At 39.0% G+C, this 22,288-nt stretch overlaps 1 protein-coding gene across 8 annotated transcripts in view; it reads right to left on the reverse strand.

The window, feature by feature from the left end:
- Nucleotides 1–22,288, reverse strand: part of CPLANE1 (ciliogenesis and planar polarity effector complex subunit 1) — a 103,643-nt gene that overhangs the window by 6,506 nt on the left and 74,849 nt on the right. For 6 of the 8 annotated variants that reach the window (XM_088827652.1, XM_088827655.1, XM_088827651.1 and 3 more), the window contains 8 exons: nt 17,367–17,489; nt 14,318–14,348; nt 13,684–13,815; nt 11,203–11,368; nt 9,060–9,118; nt 8,451–8,618; nt 7,297–7,424; nt 2,300–2,389 (listed from right to left, as the gene is read on the reverse strand). In XM_088827652.1, the coding sequence (XP_088683778.1) occupies nt 2,300–2,389; nt 7,297–7,424; nt 8,451–8,618; nt 9,060–9,118; nt 11,203–11,368; nt 13,684–13,815; nt 14,318–14,348; nt 17,367–17,489 (897 nt within the window). The remainder of the gene's footprint in view (nt 1–2,299; nt 2,390–7,296; nt 7,425–8,450; nt 8,619–9,059; nt 9,119–11,202; nt 11,369–13,683; nt 13,816–14,317; nt 14,349–17,366; nt 17,490–22,288) is intronic. The other 2 variants (XM_088827653.1, XM_088827656.1) reach the window with 2 other exon arrangements.

The raw sequence follows: 22,288 nt of genomic DNA on the forward strand, positions 1-22,288 counted from the left end.
TTTTGGAATAGTTTCAGAAGGACAGGTTTGTTAACTCGTCTCTAATTGTTTCATACAATTCACCTGTGAAGCCATCTGGTCCTGGACTTGAGATTGTTGGACGTTTTAAAATCAAGTTCAATTCAGTACTTGATTGGTTTGTTCATATTTTCCATTTCCTGATTTAATCTTCAGAGACTGTACCTTTCTAAGAATGTGTCCATTTCTAGGCTGTCCATTTTATTGTCATAAGTTGCTCGTAGTAGTCTCTTATGATCCTTTGTATTTCTGTGGTGTCCACTGTAACTTCTTTTTCATTTCAAATTTTATTGATTTAAGCCCTCTCCCCTTCTTTCTTGATGAGTCTGGGTAAAAGTTTATCACTTTTATCTTTTCAAAGAACCAGCTTTTAGTTTCACTGATCTTTTTCAACTTGTTTCCTTCATCCCTTTCATTTATCTCTGCTCTGATCTTTATGATTTCTTTCACTCTACTAACTTTGGATTTTGTTTGTTCTTCTATCTGTAGTTGCTTTAGTTGTAAGGTTAGATTGTTATTTGAAGTTTTTCTTATTTCCTGAGATAAGATTGTATTGCTATAAACTTCCCTCTTAGAACTGTGTCCCATAGGTTTTGGATCACTGTGCTTTCACTGTCATTTTTCTCTATTTCTTGGTTTCTTTAGAGATCCATTGGTTGTTTAGTAGCATATTGTTTAGCTTCCACATATTTGTGTTTTTTCCAGTTTTTTTTCCTTGTAGTTGATTTCTAATCTCATAGTGCTGTGGTCAGAAAAGATGCTTGATATAATCTCAATTTTCTTAAATTTATGAAGGCTTGCTTTGTAGGCCAGCATGTGATCAATCCTGGAGAATTTTCCATGTGCACTTGAGAAGAATGTGTATTCTGCTGCTTTTGGATGGGCTGCTCTATAAATATTAGTTAAGTCCATCTGGTCTAACGTGTCATTCAAGAACTGTGATTCTTAATTGATTTTCTGTCTGGATGATCTATCCACTGATGAAAGTGGAGTGTTAAAATCCCCCACTATTATTGTGTTATTGTCGATTTCTCCTTTTATGGCTGTTAGTATTTGCCTTATATATTGAGGTGCTCCTATGCTGGGTGCATATATATTTGCAGTTGTTATATCTTATCTTGGATTATTATGTCATGTTCTTCTCTCTTGTAATATTCTTTAAAGTCTATTTTGAAAAAAAAATAAATAAATAAAGTCTATTTTGTCTGATATGAGTATTTCTACTCCACCTTTCTTTTGATTTCCATTTACAAGGAACATCTTTGCCCACCCCCTTACTTTCAGTCTATTGCTGTTCTTTCTATTGTTCTAAGGGGATGTGAGGATGCCAGTTCACTTCTCTGCCTTAGTTTGCTCAGCTGTAAGATGGGGATAAGAGTTGCCCTATCAACTTGGCATTAACAACCTGAGAGTTAAAAGGAGGATGCATGTGAAACTATGTTTGAAATTGTGAAAAGTAACAGCAGTTGAGAGATGGGCTGGGGGAGATGTCAGGAATTGAGATGATGAGTTATAATTTCCTTCTCTCTAGTTGATCAGAGGAGAGCTAATTTGGCCACACTTATGGGTCTATGTTAAGACTCTTGAGAATCCCTTGGACTGCAAGGAGATCCAACCAGTCCATTCTAGAGGAGATCAATCCTGGGTGTTCATTGGAAGGACTGATGCTAAAGCTGAAACTCCAATACTTTGGCCACCTCATGCGAAGAGTTGACTCACTGGAAAAGACTCTGATGCTGGGAGGGATTGGGGGCGGGAGGAGACGGGGATGACAGAGAATGAGATGGCTGGATGGCATCACCAACTCGATGGACATGAGTTTGAGTGAACTCCGGGAGCTGGTGATGGACAGGGAGGCCTGGCATGCTGTGATTCATGGGGTCACAAAGAGTCGGACACGACTGAGTGACTGAAATGAACTGAACTGAACTGAAGGGATGGGTCTATGTTGGAGAAGGAAATGGCAACCCACTCCAGTGTTCTTGCCTGGAGAATCCCAGGGACGGGGGAGCCTGGTGGGCTGCCGTCTATGGGGTCGCACAGAGTCAGACACGACTGAAGTGACTTAGCAGCAGCATGGCTCTATGTGCTCCATGGCTATGTGGTCACAGCACCTTCCTGACTACTTGTTTTCATGTTGATCTGTATACTTATTAAGCCCATTACCACCATCCAGCCACACTCTTCATACTAAAATCTGTATTTGACATTTCTAAGAGTGATTTATGATTTAAAAATTTTTAGTATTAAGCCTCAGAACTTTCTATCCTTTATCCCATACCTTTTCGGATGGTAACTGGAGACTGTACAACCTTTCTAACTGCCATTTTGGCTGCACCAGCTTTTCTCTGTATGGTAAAAGTAGCAGTTTCTAGAAAGACAGGAAAACTTCTTTAACTTTCCATATGCATGTGTGATTTTTCATCTTTCAGGTTGTAAATTCATTGAGGAGAGAAACCTGGTTAGTAGAGGCCCAATGGCTCAGCAGTAAAAAATCCACCTGCGATGCAGAAGACATGGGTTCAATCCCGAGATAGGGAAGATCCCCTGGAGGAGGGCATGGCAACCCACTCCAGTATTCTTGCCTGAAAAATCTCATGAATCTCATGGATAGAGGAGGCTGGCAGGCTACAGCTCATGAGGTTGAAAAGAGTTGGACATGACTGAAGCAACTGAGCACAGTAAAAGATGGCTGATTTGAACCAAGAAAGCAAAACAAAAGTGTAGCTGAAGGAAGGGAATGTCTACTTTGAGGCTTGGTATCTGTATAGGACAACCACAGACCTTTCTCTTCTGGCACATGTGCCTCAACAACATATCTGGCAACTGGAAAATCCAGGCATATAAACCTATTCCCAGTGGAATACCTAGGCAAAATGCCAAGAGAATGATCAATTAAGGTTTCTTAAATTCCAGGATTGGTAGCAACCATTTACTGTATATGTTATTGAAAATATTTTACTTATAATCCTCAACAACTCTATGAGGTAGATTTTTAAAAACATATCTGAGGACACAAAGTAAGCAAGGGAGCTGGGCTATGAACCTGGACGATTTCAAAGGCTACACCTATTATTTATGCCTATAATGCCTCTCAGATACTTATATAGTCTCTGTATATTGTTTGTGATAGAATTAACCATAAAACAAGGGGAAAAAAAGATGCTTAACTTTTAACAGTTTGCACACAAGGCTGAATAAAATAGCCCCAAAAAACCGTATACTGCTTTATAAAAAGACACATAGCAACACATATAGTCAAACTTATTCAGGAAAACTTCTTTTACAGAAGAACTTCAGGGAATTGTTAAATCTTGATGGATCCAAACTTCTCATCTGTACAATGATTAAACTTGCCCCAGTAGGGTCAAGTTGACTGTTTCACTGACTGGGTTTTTCCCATTTCCTCTGAATGCTGCCAGGGGAACAGCTGGTTCTGGGTGTGGCAGAGGCAGTCAGGAAGGTCACTGTGTTCACAGTCCCTCAAGCTGCCTCTACCACCTTAACTTTAGAGATCGAAGAAAGCTAAGTGACAGGTCCTCGGATAACAGCTAGTCATATACTGTTCTATGATACTGTATAAGTACTATAATATCTGCCCATTAATATACTTGAACAATAATAGCTATTTTTAGGCAAAAAACTAAATAGCCTTTTCCCCCATTTATCTAATTATTCAATTATGCTAAAGCTTTTGATTGTGTGGATCAGAACAACTATGGAAAATTCTTCAGGAGATGGGAATACCAGACCACCTTACCTGCATCCTGAGAAACCTGTATGCAGGTCAAGAAGCAACAGTTAGAACTGGACATGGAACAACGGTCTGGTTCAAAATTGGGAAAGGAATACATCAAGGCTGTATATTGTAACCCTGCTTATTTAACTTCTATGAAGAGTACATCATGCAAAATGCTGGGTTGGATGAAGCAGAAGCTGGAATCAAGACTTCCAGAAGTATCAGTAACCTCAGATATGCAGATGATACAACACTAGTGGCAGAAAGGGAAAGAAATTAAAGAGTCTCTTGATGAGGGTAAAGAGCAGAGTGAAAAAGTTGGCTTAAAACTCAATGTTCAAAAAATGAAGATCATGGCATCCGGTCCCATCACTTCATTGGAGACATATGGATAAAAAGTGGAAACGGTGACAGATTTTATTTTCTTGGGCTCCCAAATCACTGCAGATGGTGACTGCAGTCGTGAAATTAAAAGATGCTTGCTCCTTGTAAGGAAAACTATGATCAACCCAGACAGCATATTAAAAAGCAAAGATATCACTTTGCTGACAAAGGTCCACAGAGTCAAAGCTGTGGTTTTTCCAGTAATCACGTATGGGTGTGAGAGATCATAGAGTAGACTGAGCACCAAAGAACTGACGCTTTTGAACTGTGGCGCTGGAGAAGACTCCTGAGAGTGCCTTGGACTGCAAGGAGATCAAACCAGTCAATCCTAAAGAAAATCAACCTTGAATATTCACTGGAAAGACTGATGCTAAAGCTCCAATACTGTAGCTGCCTGATGTGAAGGATGCCTCACTGGAAAACACCCTGATGCTGGGAAAGACTGAGGGCAGGAGGAGACGCGGGTATCTGAGGATGAGATGGTGGGATGGCATCATCGACAAAATGGACGTGAGTTTGAGCAAACTCCAGGAGATAGTGAAGGACAGGGAAGCCTGGCGTGTAGCAGTCCATGGGTTTGCAAAGAGTAGGACATGACTTAGCAACTGACCATCACCACCACCACCACTGAAGACAGTCTTGCTACCCTCAAAACATCTAGTCTATAATGGGACAAAACCAACTTTAAACATAACTATGACATAAGACCTGCTGCCGTAGTGCCTCACAAGGGGCAGAAACGTTGGATTGAGGATTCAGAGAACAAACAGAAAAACCTGATTTGTTACCAGTGCTACTGTGCTACTGAGCTCAGTCGCTCAGTCATATCCAATTCTCTGTGACCACACAGACTATAGCCCACCAGGCTCCTCTGTCCACGGGATCATCCCAGCAAGAATACTGGAGTGGGTTGCCATTTCCTCCTTCAGGGGATCTTCCCAATCCAGGGATCAAAGCCACATCTCCTGCACTGGCAGGCAGATTCTTTACCATAGCCACCTTTGGGAAGTCCCCACCAATGCTACTACTAGACAGAGAATGAGATGGCTGGATGGCATCACCGACTCTGTGGACATGAGTTTGAGTGAACTCCGGGAGTTGGTGATGGACAGGGAGGCCTGGCATGCTGTGATTCATGGGGTCGCAAAGAGTCGGACACGACTGAGCGACTGAACTGAACTGAAACTGAACTGATTCCCACCACCATGCACGTTAAGTATTTAAAAATGAAAACACAGATGTTAAAATCATTACATTAGGTTAGAACAGCTAAATAACTGAAATTAGGGATGTCTTCCAAGACACTAGAAGGGTATCATTACGGTAATAAGGGGAAATTTCAGTGTTGGAATGGGAGCACACAGCATGTGTTTGGAAAACAAGCCTGCAAGTGTCATGGGTTATCTGGATTTTATGGAGAAAGGAGGCTAAGGAAGCCAAAGGGGAAGACACCATGCAGGCCAGGGTGAGGGTCTGGACTTATCTACACAGGCTGGGGGTTACTGAGGACTTCTGTGTGCCTCAGCAGCAGGAACACCTTATCAAGCATAGCTCCGCAAGAGCAGGCAGATGATGGGTCCAAAGGGGGCCAAGGTATCACCAGTCAACTGCAAGGTAACAATCCACGCCTAACACTGGACAGGTCCAAGAAAAAAGACATATTTCCACATAATCCAAGACCTTTCCATATGACATTAAGAAATCATAATTCAAGTTTAAAATCATCTATCTCCAATTTTGGACATTTAATTTTTGTAAATGTATAAGGTATAAAATTTTTAAAAAAAGTTTTTAAATGTTACTATTTTTAAATTCTAGTTTTAAAAAGAACAGTTTTCTTATTGTAATCTGTCAACCAAAATCAAGAGTCAACAAAATTATAAAGTTTTATCTAAAGGATTATGACTTATGGAAACTCCAATTTTCTCAACTGAGGCAGCATACTAAAGGTCACATTTTAGATGTGGTGGCTCTAGACCCTGCTCTGACTGGGTTTGAATACAGACTCTACCACTTCCTAGATATCTGATCTTGGGGAGTTATTTCAACTTTCTCTGCCTTAGCTTTCTGATGCTTAAAATGGGAACAAAGTACTACCTTTCTAACAGAGTTGTAATTCTAATAATTAAACAGAACCTGGCTCACTAGTTATTATTATAGTCTTATATGTATATATTTATACAGACTGCAAGGAGATCCAACCAGCCCATTCTGGGGGACAACCCTGGGTGTTCACTGGAAGGACTGATGCTAAAGCTGAAACTCCAATACTTTGGCCACCTCATCGACAAGTTGACTCACTGGAAAAGACTGATGCTGGGAAGGATTGGGGGCGGGAGGAGAAGAGGATGGCAGAGAATGAGATGGCTGGATGGCATCACCGACTCGATGGACATGAGTTTGAGTAAACTCCGGGAGTTGGTGATGGACAGGGAGGCCTGGCGTGCTGTGATTCATGGGGTCGCAAAGAGTTGGACACGACTGAACTGAACTGATACTACATGTTAGCTATGATTATACATTATCAAACAAATAAATATGTTTTACTTTAGTAACAAAACCCCAAATATGGCAAAATTAATTAAAGGAAGGCTAGTCCAGGCCAGGACACTGGAGTGGGTAGTCTTTCCCTTCTCCAGGGGATCTTACCAACACAGGGATCGAACCCAGGTCTGCTGCATTGCAAGCAGATTCTTTACCAGCTAAGCTACCAGGGAAGCCCATCCATAAATAAATAACAGATATTATATGTTCAAATATGGAAAAGAATATTCAAAAATGGTAAAAGCATATTATTTCAATCTGAGCCTCTACTATTCCTCCTCTATGATATATCCATCCTGTAATCTATTAGAAGTTGATTGTAAAAATACCTACATCTTTAACCAGACACACCAAAGAAACTGATTCCCAAATAAGTCATATCACACAGAATCAAAGGCCATTAGTTTATGAAGATTCCTAGGGTCTTCTCATTTCAAAGTAACAGAACAAAATTCCAGTACAGCTAAATCTTCATCAATCTCTTGCATTCTGTTGAAATGGGAACTGCTTTTAACTGAGATTTAAAACTTTCACTAATGAAAACACAACTCTGGAACCAAGAAAGGATAGGTCCAAATTAAACAAGATAAAAAGAAAGCTCTCAGTCTTACCACATGGAAAAGGTGAGCCTTGAGATTGCCCAAAAGGTCTCCCTTTTTGGGTATAACTTGGTTTGGTGGATGTATGTCTGACTTTTCCAGGTCTGTATATTGGAAAATTGTGACAGTGTCGATTCTCTCTGAAGTAGAAATCACATAATTATATTCTAGAATCTTCTATCAGTGATATATTTCAAAAATCCAAATTCCAGCTCAGATTAATACATTCATTTAACTTGGCTTATTCTGTAACTCCATGGTCATTTAGTGTATGGTAACTCTCCTTATACCTCAGAGTTTACTCATTTTTCCCCCAAAGAAATTGGTTTTTATTATCTCTCTAATCATTTCAAAAGCGGTATACATTTGCCAGTTATTTATGTATTAAATAGTGTGCATTATTCTAAGAAATATTCAAAGACAATCTCTGCTATTTTGATTACACCTCAAATTACACACAAGTAATATGATTACATCTAGGTTTGTGTTGGGTAGCATTTCCTCTAGGTTCTTAAGTTATGAGATCATGTTTACAAACCTAATCAGTTATTTTATCAAAGGTGGTAATTTTTAACATTAAACTGCTAATTCATTTCCTCCTTATGTGTCACTAACAAATTTTATGTTTGTGTGCTACATGAGAAACTTTACTTTTGGGCACTTTTCTTCAGCATCCATGTTTAATTAATCCTTGCCTACTGAACTCATATCCAAACTGAGTGCAGGTCATTAATTTAAGAAACATGATCGTATCTACCACTGAATCAGCAATAACTGGGAGGGGACAGCAGAAGCAGCAGTAAGCTGATGAAGACCATCGTTTTCCTACAAGAGTGGGACCAACTGGAGAAACGGAGAGCAGCTGCGAGGCAAATTACAGAAGGAACAGTCACAGAAACTGCAGAGAGGAAGAAATCAGGACTGAGCGGATATAAAAAGTGTATTAGGCATTCAGAAGTGCTTCGTTATGTCTTAGTTAGATATTTAATGCCATTTTGGTCCTTTTCCTTGGTGATTCTATAAACTAATGAAAACTAATGATGGCACTGTTTCCCCCTTCACTTTATCACCTTATTTCAAGCACACTGAACCTGAGTCACAACGGTGCTCCACACTTATTACGCCTGGCGTTACCTTGCCGAATGACACGCCAAACCTCTTCTTACCCTCTTGGAGAAGGGGAGCGTCGCCCTCTGGGAATCTGAGCTTCTCTGGGTTTGTTAGGCAATGGTTTCTGAGCAGCTGTTGGAAGTTGTACTGATTCAGATAACAGCTCATTCATCAGAGTGTATGCTTGTGAGATTCGACGACTGTAGTGGTCAGAGAGTAGCAATCTTTAAAATAAAAAATTAAATAACATTTAGTAAGAGAGTCCCTTTCACTTCATATTTCTAGAGGGAACACAGTGTTTGAAGACCGCCTAGTACTGATTTTCTTCAATGCAGCTCAATGCAAATTCAAACGTCAGATTTCTGAAAACCATTAGGAGGTATTATTAAAGGCACCTGTGGGGTACTTAAAAAACGCACAGATGTATTTGGATTGGGAGAGGGAGAGGGATTTCAGAAATAAGTTATAAAAATTTAATGGAATAAACAATATTTGAAAGCAAATTCCTAAAAAGGATTGTGGAGTCTAGTTATTTTCCCTGCAGTTATCTCCCATACTTTTCCATTTACCAACAAAAAGGGACTACTGTGAAAACTAGAATCCCTAAGGTATTATCTATGGTCTCAAGTGAGTGACAGAGAATGATCAGGGTGTACCAAACTTACCTGTCTTTTTCATGCTTCATCTTTTGTCTCTGCCTAATTTCCCTTGAAGTCATGTAAAACTGCACAGGAAATAACCAGTTAGTTCATTACCATTCAGTTCAAATAATTAAACCATTACAATCCATGGAAAACATGCAAATTCCACTAATAAATTTTAATAGGAAGCTAAAATATAATTTTGCTATTTAGGAACAGTATAAAACATTGTCATATTTGATGAAGCTTCCTACTCCAGCCCAAAACATGAATATATTAAAGCATCATGTAATTAAAATAAAATCCAATTTAATAAATAGAGTACAAAGTCTATTTTAGCAGCTAAATTCATAAATTTTCTCCAAAGGAGAGATCCTTATCAGCTGCAACTTAAAATGGAAAATAGGAACATTTAAGAATGGAGACACCTATATTTTGTACTCTGTCTTGTGATTAATTTCACCAAGAGCTTGGTTGGATAAAAGCAGAAATGAGTGAGACATTCAAAACCATCATTTTAATGTTTTAAAATGTTTACCAGAAACCTACTACAGTAGGTTTATTGTGACTGGTAAACTCTTCAAAATGCATGCGACACAAGGAACTGGCCAACATCAACTATAAATATGTCTTATTCCAAAACATTAAGAGTTACTGTTGAATTACTAATTAGGGTAGTAAGTCCTTTCACAGGGACGACTGTGTATATAAAAACGTACACAGAGAAGTGAATTCACTTTCTCAAGGTCCTATATAGTAGTCAATAATAAATGCAATGTTTTCTTGATTTCTGATAAAAATGTAAATTTTAAATTACATTAATCCCTCACTAGGTTCCATACCTTTACCCAAATAGAAACTAAAAATTTACCTGCAATACTGAAGGAGATGTCACAAAGTCTGGGAACAAAACAGTCCCAACATCCTCAGAGTTAATTTATTCTAAATTTGGATATAATTCTAACCATCTGGGGTATCTGTTTGGCAGATGGGAGGGTGATATGGGAACTCACCCTCCATGGGGTGGAAGAATACACATATACACACGCACTGTAAGATTATGGTCTTCAAGTAGCTCTGAAGGTCATTATCTTGTCTCCAGAGCTATCAACGAAATGTTATCTAATGTCAGCATGCTCTCCCCACACACAGGTAAATAATGACATTAAGTAACAGTTCACCTGCTTTTGCATATCTGGTGCTTAAATGTGACAATCTTACTTGGAAGAGTCACTTATTTTATAAAATGTGTTTCCCTAATGATGGTGAAAAAAATGAAGTATTATATTTATTTCAGATTACAAACTAAAAGATATACTATAATCCAAATGTAATATAAATGTGACTTTCATAGTTATGTAATCATCAAAGTTCAGTTCAGTTCAGTTCAGTCGCTCAGTTGTGTCCGACTCTCCGCGACCCCATGCATCACAGCACGCCAGGCCTCCCTGTCCATCACCAACTCCCGGAGTTCACTCAAACTCATGTCCACAGAGTCAGTGATGCCATCCAGCCATCTCATTCTCTGTCATCCCCTTCTCCTCCCGCCCCCAACCTTTCCCAGCATCAGTTTTTTCCAGTGAGTCAAATCATCAAAGTAATACTGCCTTATTTCATCTTTCTGAAGAAAAACACTTCTGACCTAGCCACAGTGATATCCATAGTCAGGACTCGGTAAACAAATGTTGACAGTTTAAAGGAAATCTGAAACACACACAGAAGTGCCACTGTTGTATTGGTACATGACTGGACCATACTTTAAAAAGGTTTTTTTGTAGACAACTTACAGAGAGAAAATTGATTGTTAAAATGCCTTTACTACATACACAGTCAAGTTGTTCTACTGCAACTGACTTTCATTGAAAATTAAGGGAGTGACTTCAGTTGGTCACCCAATCCCTTGATCTCTTCATTCAATGGTTAAAATGTTAGAGCCATAATTAGCCTCAGGGAGAAAAAATGTTTAAGACAGTTGAATAAACATGGTTTGTAGTCCCTTGCTACATTTTGTTAAGGTAATTTCTTAATTTTCCCTGACTTAAGTAAAATGCTGACTTTTCTATCAAATAATAAATGATCCCAAATTATGCTCATCCTTGAATACCTGCCAGGAAAAAGTTATACATATTCTGTGATAATTCCATAACCCTTGATACTGCAGACTTACTGGGTTATTCCTGGGGCAGAAAGGATTGTGTTCTCGCCCTCTCTTCTCTGCCAGCTGATTTAAGTACTCTGCCATTCTTTCTTTTCGTTTTCTTTTCATCCAGACTTGAATCGCTCTTCTCTCCTTCTCAGTTCTTTGTGGACGTCTACCAGAGGGATGTGGAATCCTGAGAAATTTAACCAGCAGTGCATCACTTGATTTTAAATTTGCTATGGAGATAATACACGTACCCTAGTGTTCACTGCAGCACTGTTTACAACTGCCAGGACATGGAGGCAACTTGAATGTCCACTGAGAGATGAGCGGATAAAGAAGACGTGCTACATGCATACAGGGGCTGTTACTCGTCACAAAAAGGCACGGAAGTGAGTCAGCTGTAGTGATGTGAATGAATCCAGACCCTCATCATACAGAGTAAGTCAGAAAGAGAAAAACAAATATTGGATATTAATGAATATATGTGAAGTCTAGAAAAATGGTGCTGATGAACATATCTGCAGGTCAGGATGTAGAGAATGGACTTGTGGACACAGTTGGGGAAGGAGAGGTTAAGATGAATTCAGCAAGTAGCGTTGATAGATACACACCACCATGTGTAAATTGGAGAGCTGGTGGGAAACTGCTGTGCAGCACAGGGGGCTCAGCTCAGTGATTCGGGATGACCCAGAGGGGTGGAATCGGGGGTGGGGTGGGAGTAGGGGAGGGAGGGAGGCTCCAGAGAGAGGGAGTACATGTACACATATGGGCTTTCCTGGTGGTTCAGACAGTAAAGAATCTGCCTGCAATGCAGGAAACCTGGGTTTGATCCCTGGGTTGGGAAGATCCCCTGGAGGAGGGCATGGCATCCCACTCCAGTATTCTTTTGGGTTTTCCTGGCGGCTTAGATGGTAAATAATCCACCTGCTATGTGGGAGACCGGGTTCGACCTCTGGGTTGGGAAGATCATCTGGAGAAGGGAATGGCTACCCACTCCAATATTCTGGCCCGGAAAATTCCATGGACAGAGGAGCCTGGCAGGCTACAGTCCATGGGGTCACAAAGAGTCAGATACAACTGAGTGACTTCCACTTTCATGGCTGATTCATGTTGCTGTACAGCAGAAACCAACAAAAGTGAAGCAATTATATTCCAGTAGAGAAATACTATTTCTTTGGAAAGATTCTGCCCCATCTTGAAATCCACTGACAACAATCTCAGGTCACCAAGAGCCTCTTCAGTCTTCATCCTACTGGACTTCTCTATAGTATCTGGTGCAACTGGCTTCTCCTTTCTGCTTTAAACTCTCTCTTACCTGGGTCTTTTTCTCACTCTCAAAACACAATACAGCCTCTTATACTGGGCATCCTTCTCTGCTCACCACCAATATGAATGTTTTTAAAGGTTCTGATTTGGATTCCTTCATCGATCTATTCCTGGACCATCTCAATCACTTCCAAAACTTATAACACGGAGATGACTTCTGAACTGCAGCTCTCCTGGATCCAGATCTGGCCTCAGGTTCCTGCCCAGGCTGTACTCCCCAGGGTCCAACCTGAGCTAATGAGGAGCACGGCAGGGATGCTGTGGCTGGCCCCAACCTATAAGAGACAGGACTCCTCTGAAGTTGACTGGCTTGATGTCTCACCACTGACCCAGCTGAAGCTTTCTTAGAACCACACTGTACTCTGGACTTAACTGACTCAGCCTTCTCTCCTCCACAGGGAGGGGCCAGACTTGCACTGTGGTCTGATGCCTCACTTCTGATTTTCTTCCTCACAGGCATTTTCTTGATACAGCTTTTGTACACATAATCCCATCCTGGCTTCTACACAAACAGTACTAACAATGACCCAAGAAAACCAGTGATGTGAGATAGCAATTCGGGGCCGACTCAAAACACCCAGCACGGGAAGAAGATACCATCCTAACATGAAGATGGGTTATGGACAGAGACAATGTGGTTTTATACTAGACACCTGCTTTCCTTCTGGGAGTCTGGACTCTTGGGATGTGCCACGCAGGGAGTACCCTATCCAAAGGTGCATGTATCCCAAAGAAGCATCAGTAGAAGAGGCAGCCTTTATTCTATCAAAAACCAGTTCATGGCCCAGAAAAGGCAACAAGGAAAAACATTTTAACATAATGTTCCAAGAAAACCTATTTAAAATTTATTCTAAAGGCTCATGTCTAGGGTAAACTATGAACTAAATTATTAATTACTTTAAGAAGAAACAGGATTATATTTATGTTGTACTCGGAGTGATGAGACCTTCGGAAAACTCAAGATACGGATGTGCTGTGTTAGTTACAGAAGCCAGTCTCTGCTTGTTGGAGGAAGGGGAAGAATGACACAGAAACATCAAAAAATCTATTAACAGAGAAAAATATCTATGTAAGCTTTGAATCTGTTTCCTAAAAAATCACCAAACATGGTCATTTTTTAAAATATTCTTGAACCATAAACATTTTAAACAGGTTAAAAATGAATTATTCAATGATTACCTGGAGATGCTCCTAGCCTGTTGCTCTGTTAGGCCGAGCTCTTCCCTGGAAACTCCATCTTTTGTTATAAGGTCATTGATGATGTCTGCAATATCAGTCAGTTCACTCATCTGGAGTGGATCTACTGAAACACTTCATTCCCAAATGCAATATGAGAAATATAAATCAGTATCCACAACTTAATTATATGAAGCAAAAATGAGCATTTACAACTACGTTCTCCAAGAGCATAAATGAACACAAAAAATGATAAGCATATAACTAATTTCATTCTATTGCTTTAATATCATTAATCCTCAGTGGAAAAGCCTAATCATCAGTAATTGACAACTTCATATGTACTCTCAAAGGAACAAATGTAAGGCCTCTAAGACACCTTCTACTCTGTCCTGCCTATTGCAATTTAATACATATTCAGTAAAAGAAAATGCAGCAAATACTCTAACTACCTACTCTAAAACAGTAAGAGAGATACAACAATCATCAGTATCTTAAAAGATCCCATTCCCAATGGGAATTACATCCCTTTAATCCACAAAAAATATATAAAGTTTATATATATATGAACAACAAAATTTCCAGAACATATGATTTGTACCTAACTGCAAGTAAAACTATGAATTAAGATAGTTACCTTTCAAATAAGTCATCACTGTTATTCACACCTTAAAAAAAAAGAAACATTACTATCAATTAACATTTCAGGTCAGTTATGTTTTTCTATTTTAAATTATTAGCCTGATCTAGAAATTATATGTCCAGAAACTGAAATATTTTTAAACCTCCATTTGGTGGTGAATAGTGTCCACATTTTAAGATTACTTGTCTGTCCAGAGTACTCTGAACAATACATGTTAGGAGGTATAATCTACTTTGCTTCATACACGGTTTAGAATACTGGAGTGTGATGTACTACAAAGAAAACAAAAAACTTCTGATGATCTGCAAGGAATACTTTGTATAAAACATTAATTTAATCCCAAAAGCCTTTACATGGAAGAACATGACTCAAAGGATGATTTTTAAACCTTGTCAAGTATTAATAACATGTCTTTAAAGCAAAACATAGCCTTTTCAGCTTTCTGTGTTTAACCCTCAAACAGAACTGAGTTAACAGAGAGCAAAGTGTCCCGACATCTCTTCTCAAAAACATTTCCTTAAGATTTTATTATACTAAGATAAACCCACCTTGCCTCTATGTTGGAGACATCCACATGTTTTTAATATTAAATAATTTTGCTTTCTTAAGCACATTTTTTGTTTTTTAATCCTCATATCAAGAATTTCACATTATCTTTGGTCTCTGAGTCTGGTCATTTGTGAGTTCTTCAATAATGGTATAAGTATCGACTTGTTTATATAGTTGCTAAGTCATGTCTGACCCCAAGATCTGTAATCCCCCGCCTAGGCTCCTCTATCCATGGGATTTCCCAGGCAAGAATACTGGAGTGGGTTGCCATTTCCTTCTCCTGGGAATCTTCCTGACCCAAGGATCGAACCTGCATCTACTACAGTGGCAGGCCAATTCTCTACCACTGCGACACCAGGGAAGCCCTAAGTATAGACTAATCAGATATAAAAGATCTAAGAAATTCCTTTTATCGAAAGGCAGAAAAGTGTTAATAGTCAAATAACAACTTTTAAAAGTAGTTATGTGGGAAGATTCTATCCTTCATTCTCAAACCATCTTTGGATTTTTTTCTTTGGGATGGCCTTTATAATTTACTAACAAACACAACAGATCAGCTTCATTCCTTGATAGTCACAATTCCTTTTTGAAAAGAAGCCAAACAGTGACACTCAGCCTGATCATCGACTTCACTTATCAGAAATACCTCCCACACAGATAGGTCTTGAAGTCCTCAAAAAACTCAATCTTCTTTCTTGACTTTCTGGGGGCCTGTGAAACAGCGATTCATTTTTTCTTGAAAGTCCCTTCACCAGAGGCTGCTCATCCGCTTCCCTCACTGGGTGGGGTGGGCTCCTCCTGCTCTCTGATGGGTGATATTTCTCAGGGTGGTCCTGAGCATTTCCCCATTTTCCATCAGTATTAACTATATAATTAGGGAAAAGGCTCTTACTTCTGTTTTTTAAGCCTTAACCTCTCAGCAAGCTATACTTGCTCATCAAAAGCTAGGTCCTAAATATGATATGAATATCGCCTTAAACGCTACATTTGGTTGAAGGTGCTCTAGAGTTTGACATTAAGACCTGGTGATATCCTTGCTCTTAGTCTGACAATGCTACCCAGTCATTTGCTTTCTCCTTTTCCGCCCATGCCATCCATTTAGTCAGTGAGCATCATCAGCTGCCTATTCAGAATGTCTCATTTCTTCTCCTTTCTGAATACTGTCCAGACCCTCATCACTGCCCAGGTCACGTTAATTTAAAAGTTCACTAACTGACCTAGGCCTCCATCCTACTCTTCTTCCAAACCTCCTGCTCAAAATTTGTCAGTGATTCCCAAGTACAAAATGGATTTTAAACTTCTCAGATACAATCAGAACCCACTAAGCCTCTTTCACTTCATTTCTCAATTCTCCCTTCCATAAGAGGAAAGAGGAAAGATACCGGTGACCAAGAACCTATAGGAATCAAACAGATTCTCAGCTAAATGCTTTATATACAGTAATTAATCTTCACAACTCAGTGAACAAAAATGATTATCCCTATATGATGATGACTGAAATACGAACAGAATCTAGAAAGAGTTTAGAGAAAAAATATAAAGATTAAAACCAGCTTAATAGTTTTTATTTAAATAACAGCAATGCCATTTAAAAATAGCATTTTTAACTGCTTATATTGTTTTAATAATGGTAATAAAACATATTGCAAACATTCAATAAAATCATCCATATTGACCATAAGTATCTGAGGGCAACCAAGGTTTTTCAAGGCCACCATTAGAGTTCCAACTGTGATAGGCAGTATGCCCTGCTATTATTATGACACAAAATATCACTTAGGACTAAGGAATAGCATTTTTAACTGTCAGCTCTAAAAGAAATAGAATGAGCAATGTCCCTAAATTTGTCTAAGCCTCAATATTCTCACTGTAAAATGGGAGAATGATGGTAGCTAGGTCACAGGTCAGGCTTACGCCAGGGTCAACACACATAAAACAATGATATCTGGCACGTGGAAGAGGCCCAATAAGTCACAGTCATTATTTTGTTTCCAAATCAAAACTCTTAAAATTGGCAGTTTTAACTTAACAATTTTTATAAAAATCAAATAGTATAGTATTATAATATACCAGTATAATACTATAATGTTTCAGTTGCTATGTATTTAATGGGGCTTCCCAGGTGGCGCTACTGGTAAAGAACCCATCTGCCAATGCAGGAGATGTAAAAGACTTGGGTTTGATTCCTGGGTCAGGAAGATCCCCTGGAGGAGGGCATGACAACTACTCTAGTAGGCTTGCCTGGAGAATCCCATGGACAGAGGAGCCAGAGTTACACAGAGATATGACACATCTTGCAGTGTATCTTATGAAAGTGACACGATAATATAGTTCTTCATGTAAACGGAACAATTTTTAACTTTCTTTTCCATGAAACTTATGAGTATTGCAATGGCTTCACAAATCCTTCACAACTATATTCCCAGTAAAGTAAGTACTCTTCAGTAACAGTATCTTGGAAAATAAGAGTAAAGGAAAAAAACAAGAACAATACCAAGAGAAGTCACATTCTGGTCACTGGAAAGGCTGATGGCTGAATGAGCTGAAGGAAGCACATAGGTTTTCTGGCTAGGGTAAGTTTCCGTTACTGAAATCTCTTCTTTGTCCCTCCAATCTTCTTTATTCATATAAGTCAGGAAGTGCATTAACCAAGAGTATATATCACAATAAAAAGAAAATAACGATAATGGGGAAAAAAATCACATGGAAAAGACATTATTCTGATAACTTTCTTACTGCATAATAAAATAATTTAATATACTATTTAAAGTTTAAACTGTCTCATAGTAAGAAAATTTATTATCTACTACTAAATTTATTATCAACTTCAGAAAACAGATGGCGCTGCAATGAATAGGTCCATTACCTGTATAAAACACAGAAGAAATGGTAAATTAAAAAAAAAAATCATACACAACCAATCAAACTTGTAAATAAAATAAGTCTCCTGGTGTCATTAAATAAAAAGGAATTCAAATCTGGGCACTAAATGGACAATGCTGCTGGTACAGTCCGAGGAGGAACAGGAGACGTGGTTCCCGCAGACACCGTGACAGGAACTGAGAACGCTGAAGGACAGTTCTGTCCACAAAGTGGGGATAAGAAAAATTCTGCCCGAGAGAGACAGCAAACTTTTTAATCTCCCTGGGTAGTGGATGGGAAAAAAATAAAAGTTAACTCTGAGAAAACAGACACCCACCCCTATCTCGCTTTACTACAGGCAGGTGTGTGATCTGAATTTATACTATCTATGTGGTACAGCAACTCTAAAAAAATGATTATAAAAACTTGTCCCCATTTTTTTCTACTTCAGTAACAGCAAGAAGAAAATAACAAAATCATGCCAAAGGAAAACATGCACAACCTAGCAGAGCTACCCCCCTAAATAAACTTAGTATAAAAAGTTACAACTCACACAAAGGAGTAAGCAACCCAGAGAGTTGGTATACACATCTGACAATTGAAAATATGCAGATACGAAATAAAATAATCTGAAAGGGCATAAAATATTACTAAAATGATTAAACTGATAAAATAAGGTATAGAAACAATAAAAGGACAGAGTACATCCAAAGAACGGATAGATTTGAAAAAGAAATAAATCTCTGGACATTAAGAATGTAGTCACCAAAATTACAATCCTATGCAAAGAAGACACAGCAGTAGACAGAATGACTAAACTAACAGAAAGAGCTCTGAGGAAATATCCTGGAACACATCACTGAGGGAAAAGCTGGAAGCTGAGGGGTGGTTAAGAGACAGGGAACAGACCGAGAAGTTCCAACACACCTCTGACAAGCGCTTCAGAAAAAGGAACAGAAAGAACGGGGAGGAAGCAATACTCCAAAAGACACCAGCTAAATCTTCCCAGTGTTAAGACTGCAAATTAACGAACCATTCCTACTCCCATATAGAATAAGTAAAAAGAATTATACACCTAGACACACCGTATCAAAATGCAAAATAAACCAAAAATAAAGATGAAAACTGTAAAAGCGATCAGAGATAGAAGAACAGCAATTGGACATCATGTGAGTATTATAAATTCAGCAATTAGAAATGTCAATGGAAAATGGAATAATATCTTAAAAGACTGAGGGAAAATAAGCAGCAACCTAGAATTCTGATCTCAGCTATAAGCCATCACTCACAAATTGTAGTAAAATTACAACTATTTTCAAAGACTGGGAGAATTTGCTACTAACAGACTCTAGTTGAAAGAACTAATAAAGGAAGAAGGAAAGAGTCCTCAAAGTGGATGCAAGCAGCAGCTCTGGGCAATAACAGCACAAAAGAGAAAATGCCAGACTGCACCTTGGGGAATAATGACAAGTATTATTTGATGAAGCTTGTGTTTTTGTCTAATATATTTATTTTTTACATATGTACATCATTCAGTTTACAATTTCTTTGAAAAAAAGAAGCAACTAAGGGGAAATAAACTGGCAAACATGCTGATAAATTCAAATTAGGACAGACATATAAAAATAAAAGACAAAGGAGACTAAGTGGGCAGGTTAAAAACAAGGTACAGATCTAAAATATTAGAAAACAATATCGGAGAAGATCTGAAGAGGTATGTGTGTATGTGTGCAGAGTCATGTGCAAATCTTTGCAAACCCATGGACTGCAGCACACCAGCACTTTTATTAGGTACATGACAATATCAAGTCTTTTTTTAAAAAAAAGAGGTGATAATATTATTTTAAAAATAGACGTTATCTTTTCAGTTCAGTTCAGTCGCTCAATCGCGTCCGACTCTCTGCGACCCCATGAATCACAGCACGCCAGGCCTCCCTGTCCATCACCAACTCCGGAGTTCATTCAAACTCATGTTCATCAAGTCGGTGATGCCATCCAGCCATCTCATTCTCTGCTGTCCCCTTCTCCTCCTGCCCCCAATCCTTCCCAGCATCAGAGTCTTTTCCAGTAAGTCAACTCGTCGCATGAGGTGGCCAAAGTATTGGAGTTTCAGCTTTAACATCAGTTTTAGAGAATGTTAAAATATTTATGGATAAAATAATGTTGTCTAGAATTTGCTTTAAAATAATTCAGGAAAAGGTAGAAAGACTGGGTGGGATATATAAAACAGGATTGGCCATGAGTTGATACTTGTAAAAGGTGATTTTTGGGTACATGAAGGTTAATTATACTATTCTGTCTTCTACTGAAATATGCCTGAAATTTACCATTAAAATTTTTGATAAAAAGTATCAAAAAAGATGTACCAGGCAAAAGAAAACAGAAATGGACACATTAAACAAAATTGACGTTGAGTCTAAACAACATTATTGAGAACAAAGACAGTCATTGCTTAATGATATTTCACTCAGTCATGTCTCCATAGACTGCAGCACGCCAGGCTTCCCTGTCCATCTCCAACTCCTGGAACTTACTCACACTCACGTCCTTCGAGTCGGTGATGCCATCCAACCATCTCATCCGCTGTCGTCCCCTTCTCCTCCTGCCCTCAATCTTTCCCAACATCAGGGTTTTTTCAAATGAGTCAGTTCTTCACATCAGGTGGCCAAAGGATTGGAGTTTCAGCTTCAGTATCAGTCTTTCCAATGAATAGTCAGGATCGGTTTCCTTTAGGACTGACTGGTTGGATCTCCTTGCAGTCCAAGGGACTCTCAAGAGTCTTCTCCAACACCACAGTTCAAAAGCATCAACTCTTCAGTGCTCAACTTTCTTTACAGTCCAACGCTCACATCCATACATGACTACTGGAAAAATCCAGAGCTTTGACTAGATGGACCTTTGTTGGCAAAGTAATATCTCTGCTTTTTAATATGCTGTGTAGGCTGGTCATAACTTTTCTTCCAAGGAGCAAGTGTCTTTTAATTTCATGGCTGCAGTCACCATCTGCAGTAATTTTGAAGCCCCCCAAAATAAAGTCTCTCACTATTTCCATTGTTTCCCCGTCAATTTGCCATGAACTGATGGGACCAGATGCCATGATCTCAGTTTTCTGAATGTTGAGTTTTAAGCCAACTTTTTGGAATGGGTGAATTTAACTCAGATGACCATTATATCTACTACTGTGGGCAGGAATCCCTTAGAAGAAATGGAGTAGCTATCATAGTCAACAAAAGAGTCTGAAATGCAGTACTTTAATGCAATCTCAAAAACAACAGAATGATCTCTGTACACTTCCAAGGCAAACCATTCCATATCACAGTAATCCAAGACTATGCCCTGACCAGTAATGCTGAAGAAGCTGAAGTTGAACGGTTCTATGAAGACCTACAAGACCTTCTAGAACTAACACCCCAAAAAGATGTTCTTTTCATTATAGGGAACTGGAATGCAAAGTAGAAAGTCAAAAGATACCTGGAGTATCAGGTAAATCTGGCCTTGCAGTACAAAACGAAGCAGGTCAAAGGCTAACAGAGTTTTGCCAGAACACATTGGTCAGTGCAAGCACACTCTTCCAACACAAAGGAAGACTATAACATGGACATCACCAGATGGTCAATACCAAAATCAGATTGATAATATTCTTTGCAGTCAAAGATGGAGAACCTCTATACAGTCAGCAAAAATAAGACTGGGAGCTGACTGTGGCTCAGATCATGAATTCTTTATTGCCAAATTCAGTCTTAAATTGAAAACCACTAGACCATTCAGATATGACCTTAATCAAATCCCTTATGATTATACAATGAAAGTGACAGATTCAAGGGATTAGATCTGATAGACAGAGTGCCTGAAGAACTATGGACAGAGGTTCGTGACACTGTACAGAAGGCAGTGATCAAGACCATTCCCAAGAAAAAGAAATGCAAAAAGGCAAAATGGCTGTCTGAGGAGGTCTTACAAATTGCTGAGAAAAGAAGAGAAGTGAAAGGCAAAGGAGAAAAGGAAAGATATATCCATTTGAACGCAGAGTTCCAAAGAACAGCAAGGAGAGATAAGAAAGTCTTCCTCAGTGATCAATACAAAGAAATAGAGGAAAACAATAGAATGGGAAAGACTAGAGATCTCTTCAAGAAAATTAGAGATACCAAGGGAACATTTCATGCAAAGATGGGCATAATAAAGGACAGAAATGGTATGGACCTAACAGAAGCAGAAGATATTAAGAAGAGGTGGCAAGAATATACAGAAGTACTATACAAAAAAGATCTTCGTGACCCAGATAATCACAATGGTGTGATCACTCACCTAGAGCCAGACATCCTGGAATGCAATGTCAAGTGGGCCTTAGGAACATCACTATGAACATAGCTAGTGGAGGTGATGGAATTCCAGTTGAGCTATTTCAAATCCTAAAAGATGATGCTGGGAAAGTGCTGCACTCAATATGCCAGCAATTTTGGAAAACTCAGCAGTGCCCACAGGACTGGAAAAGGTCAGTTTTCATCCCAATCCCAAAGAAGGGCGATGCCAAAGAATGCTCAAACTACTGCACAA

Source organism: Moschus berezovskii, chromosome 18, assembly GCF_049115385.1.
Source record: "Moschus berezovskii isolate FMDL1 chromosome 18, NW_MosBer_1.0, whole genome shotgun sequence".
In the NCBI taxonomy this organism is placed as follows: domain Eukaryota; kingdom Metazoa; phylum Chordata; class Mammalia; order Artiodactyla; family Moschidae; genus Moschus; species Moschus berezovskii.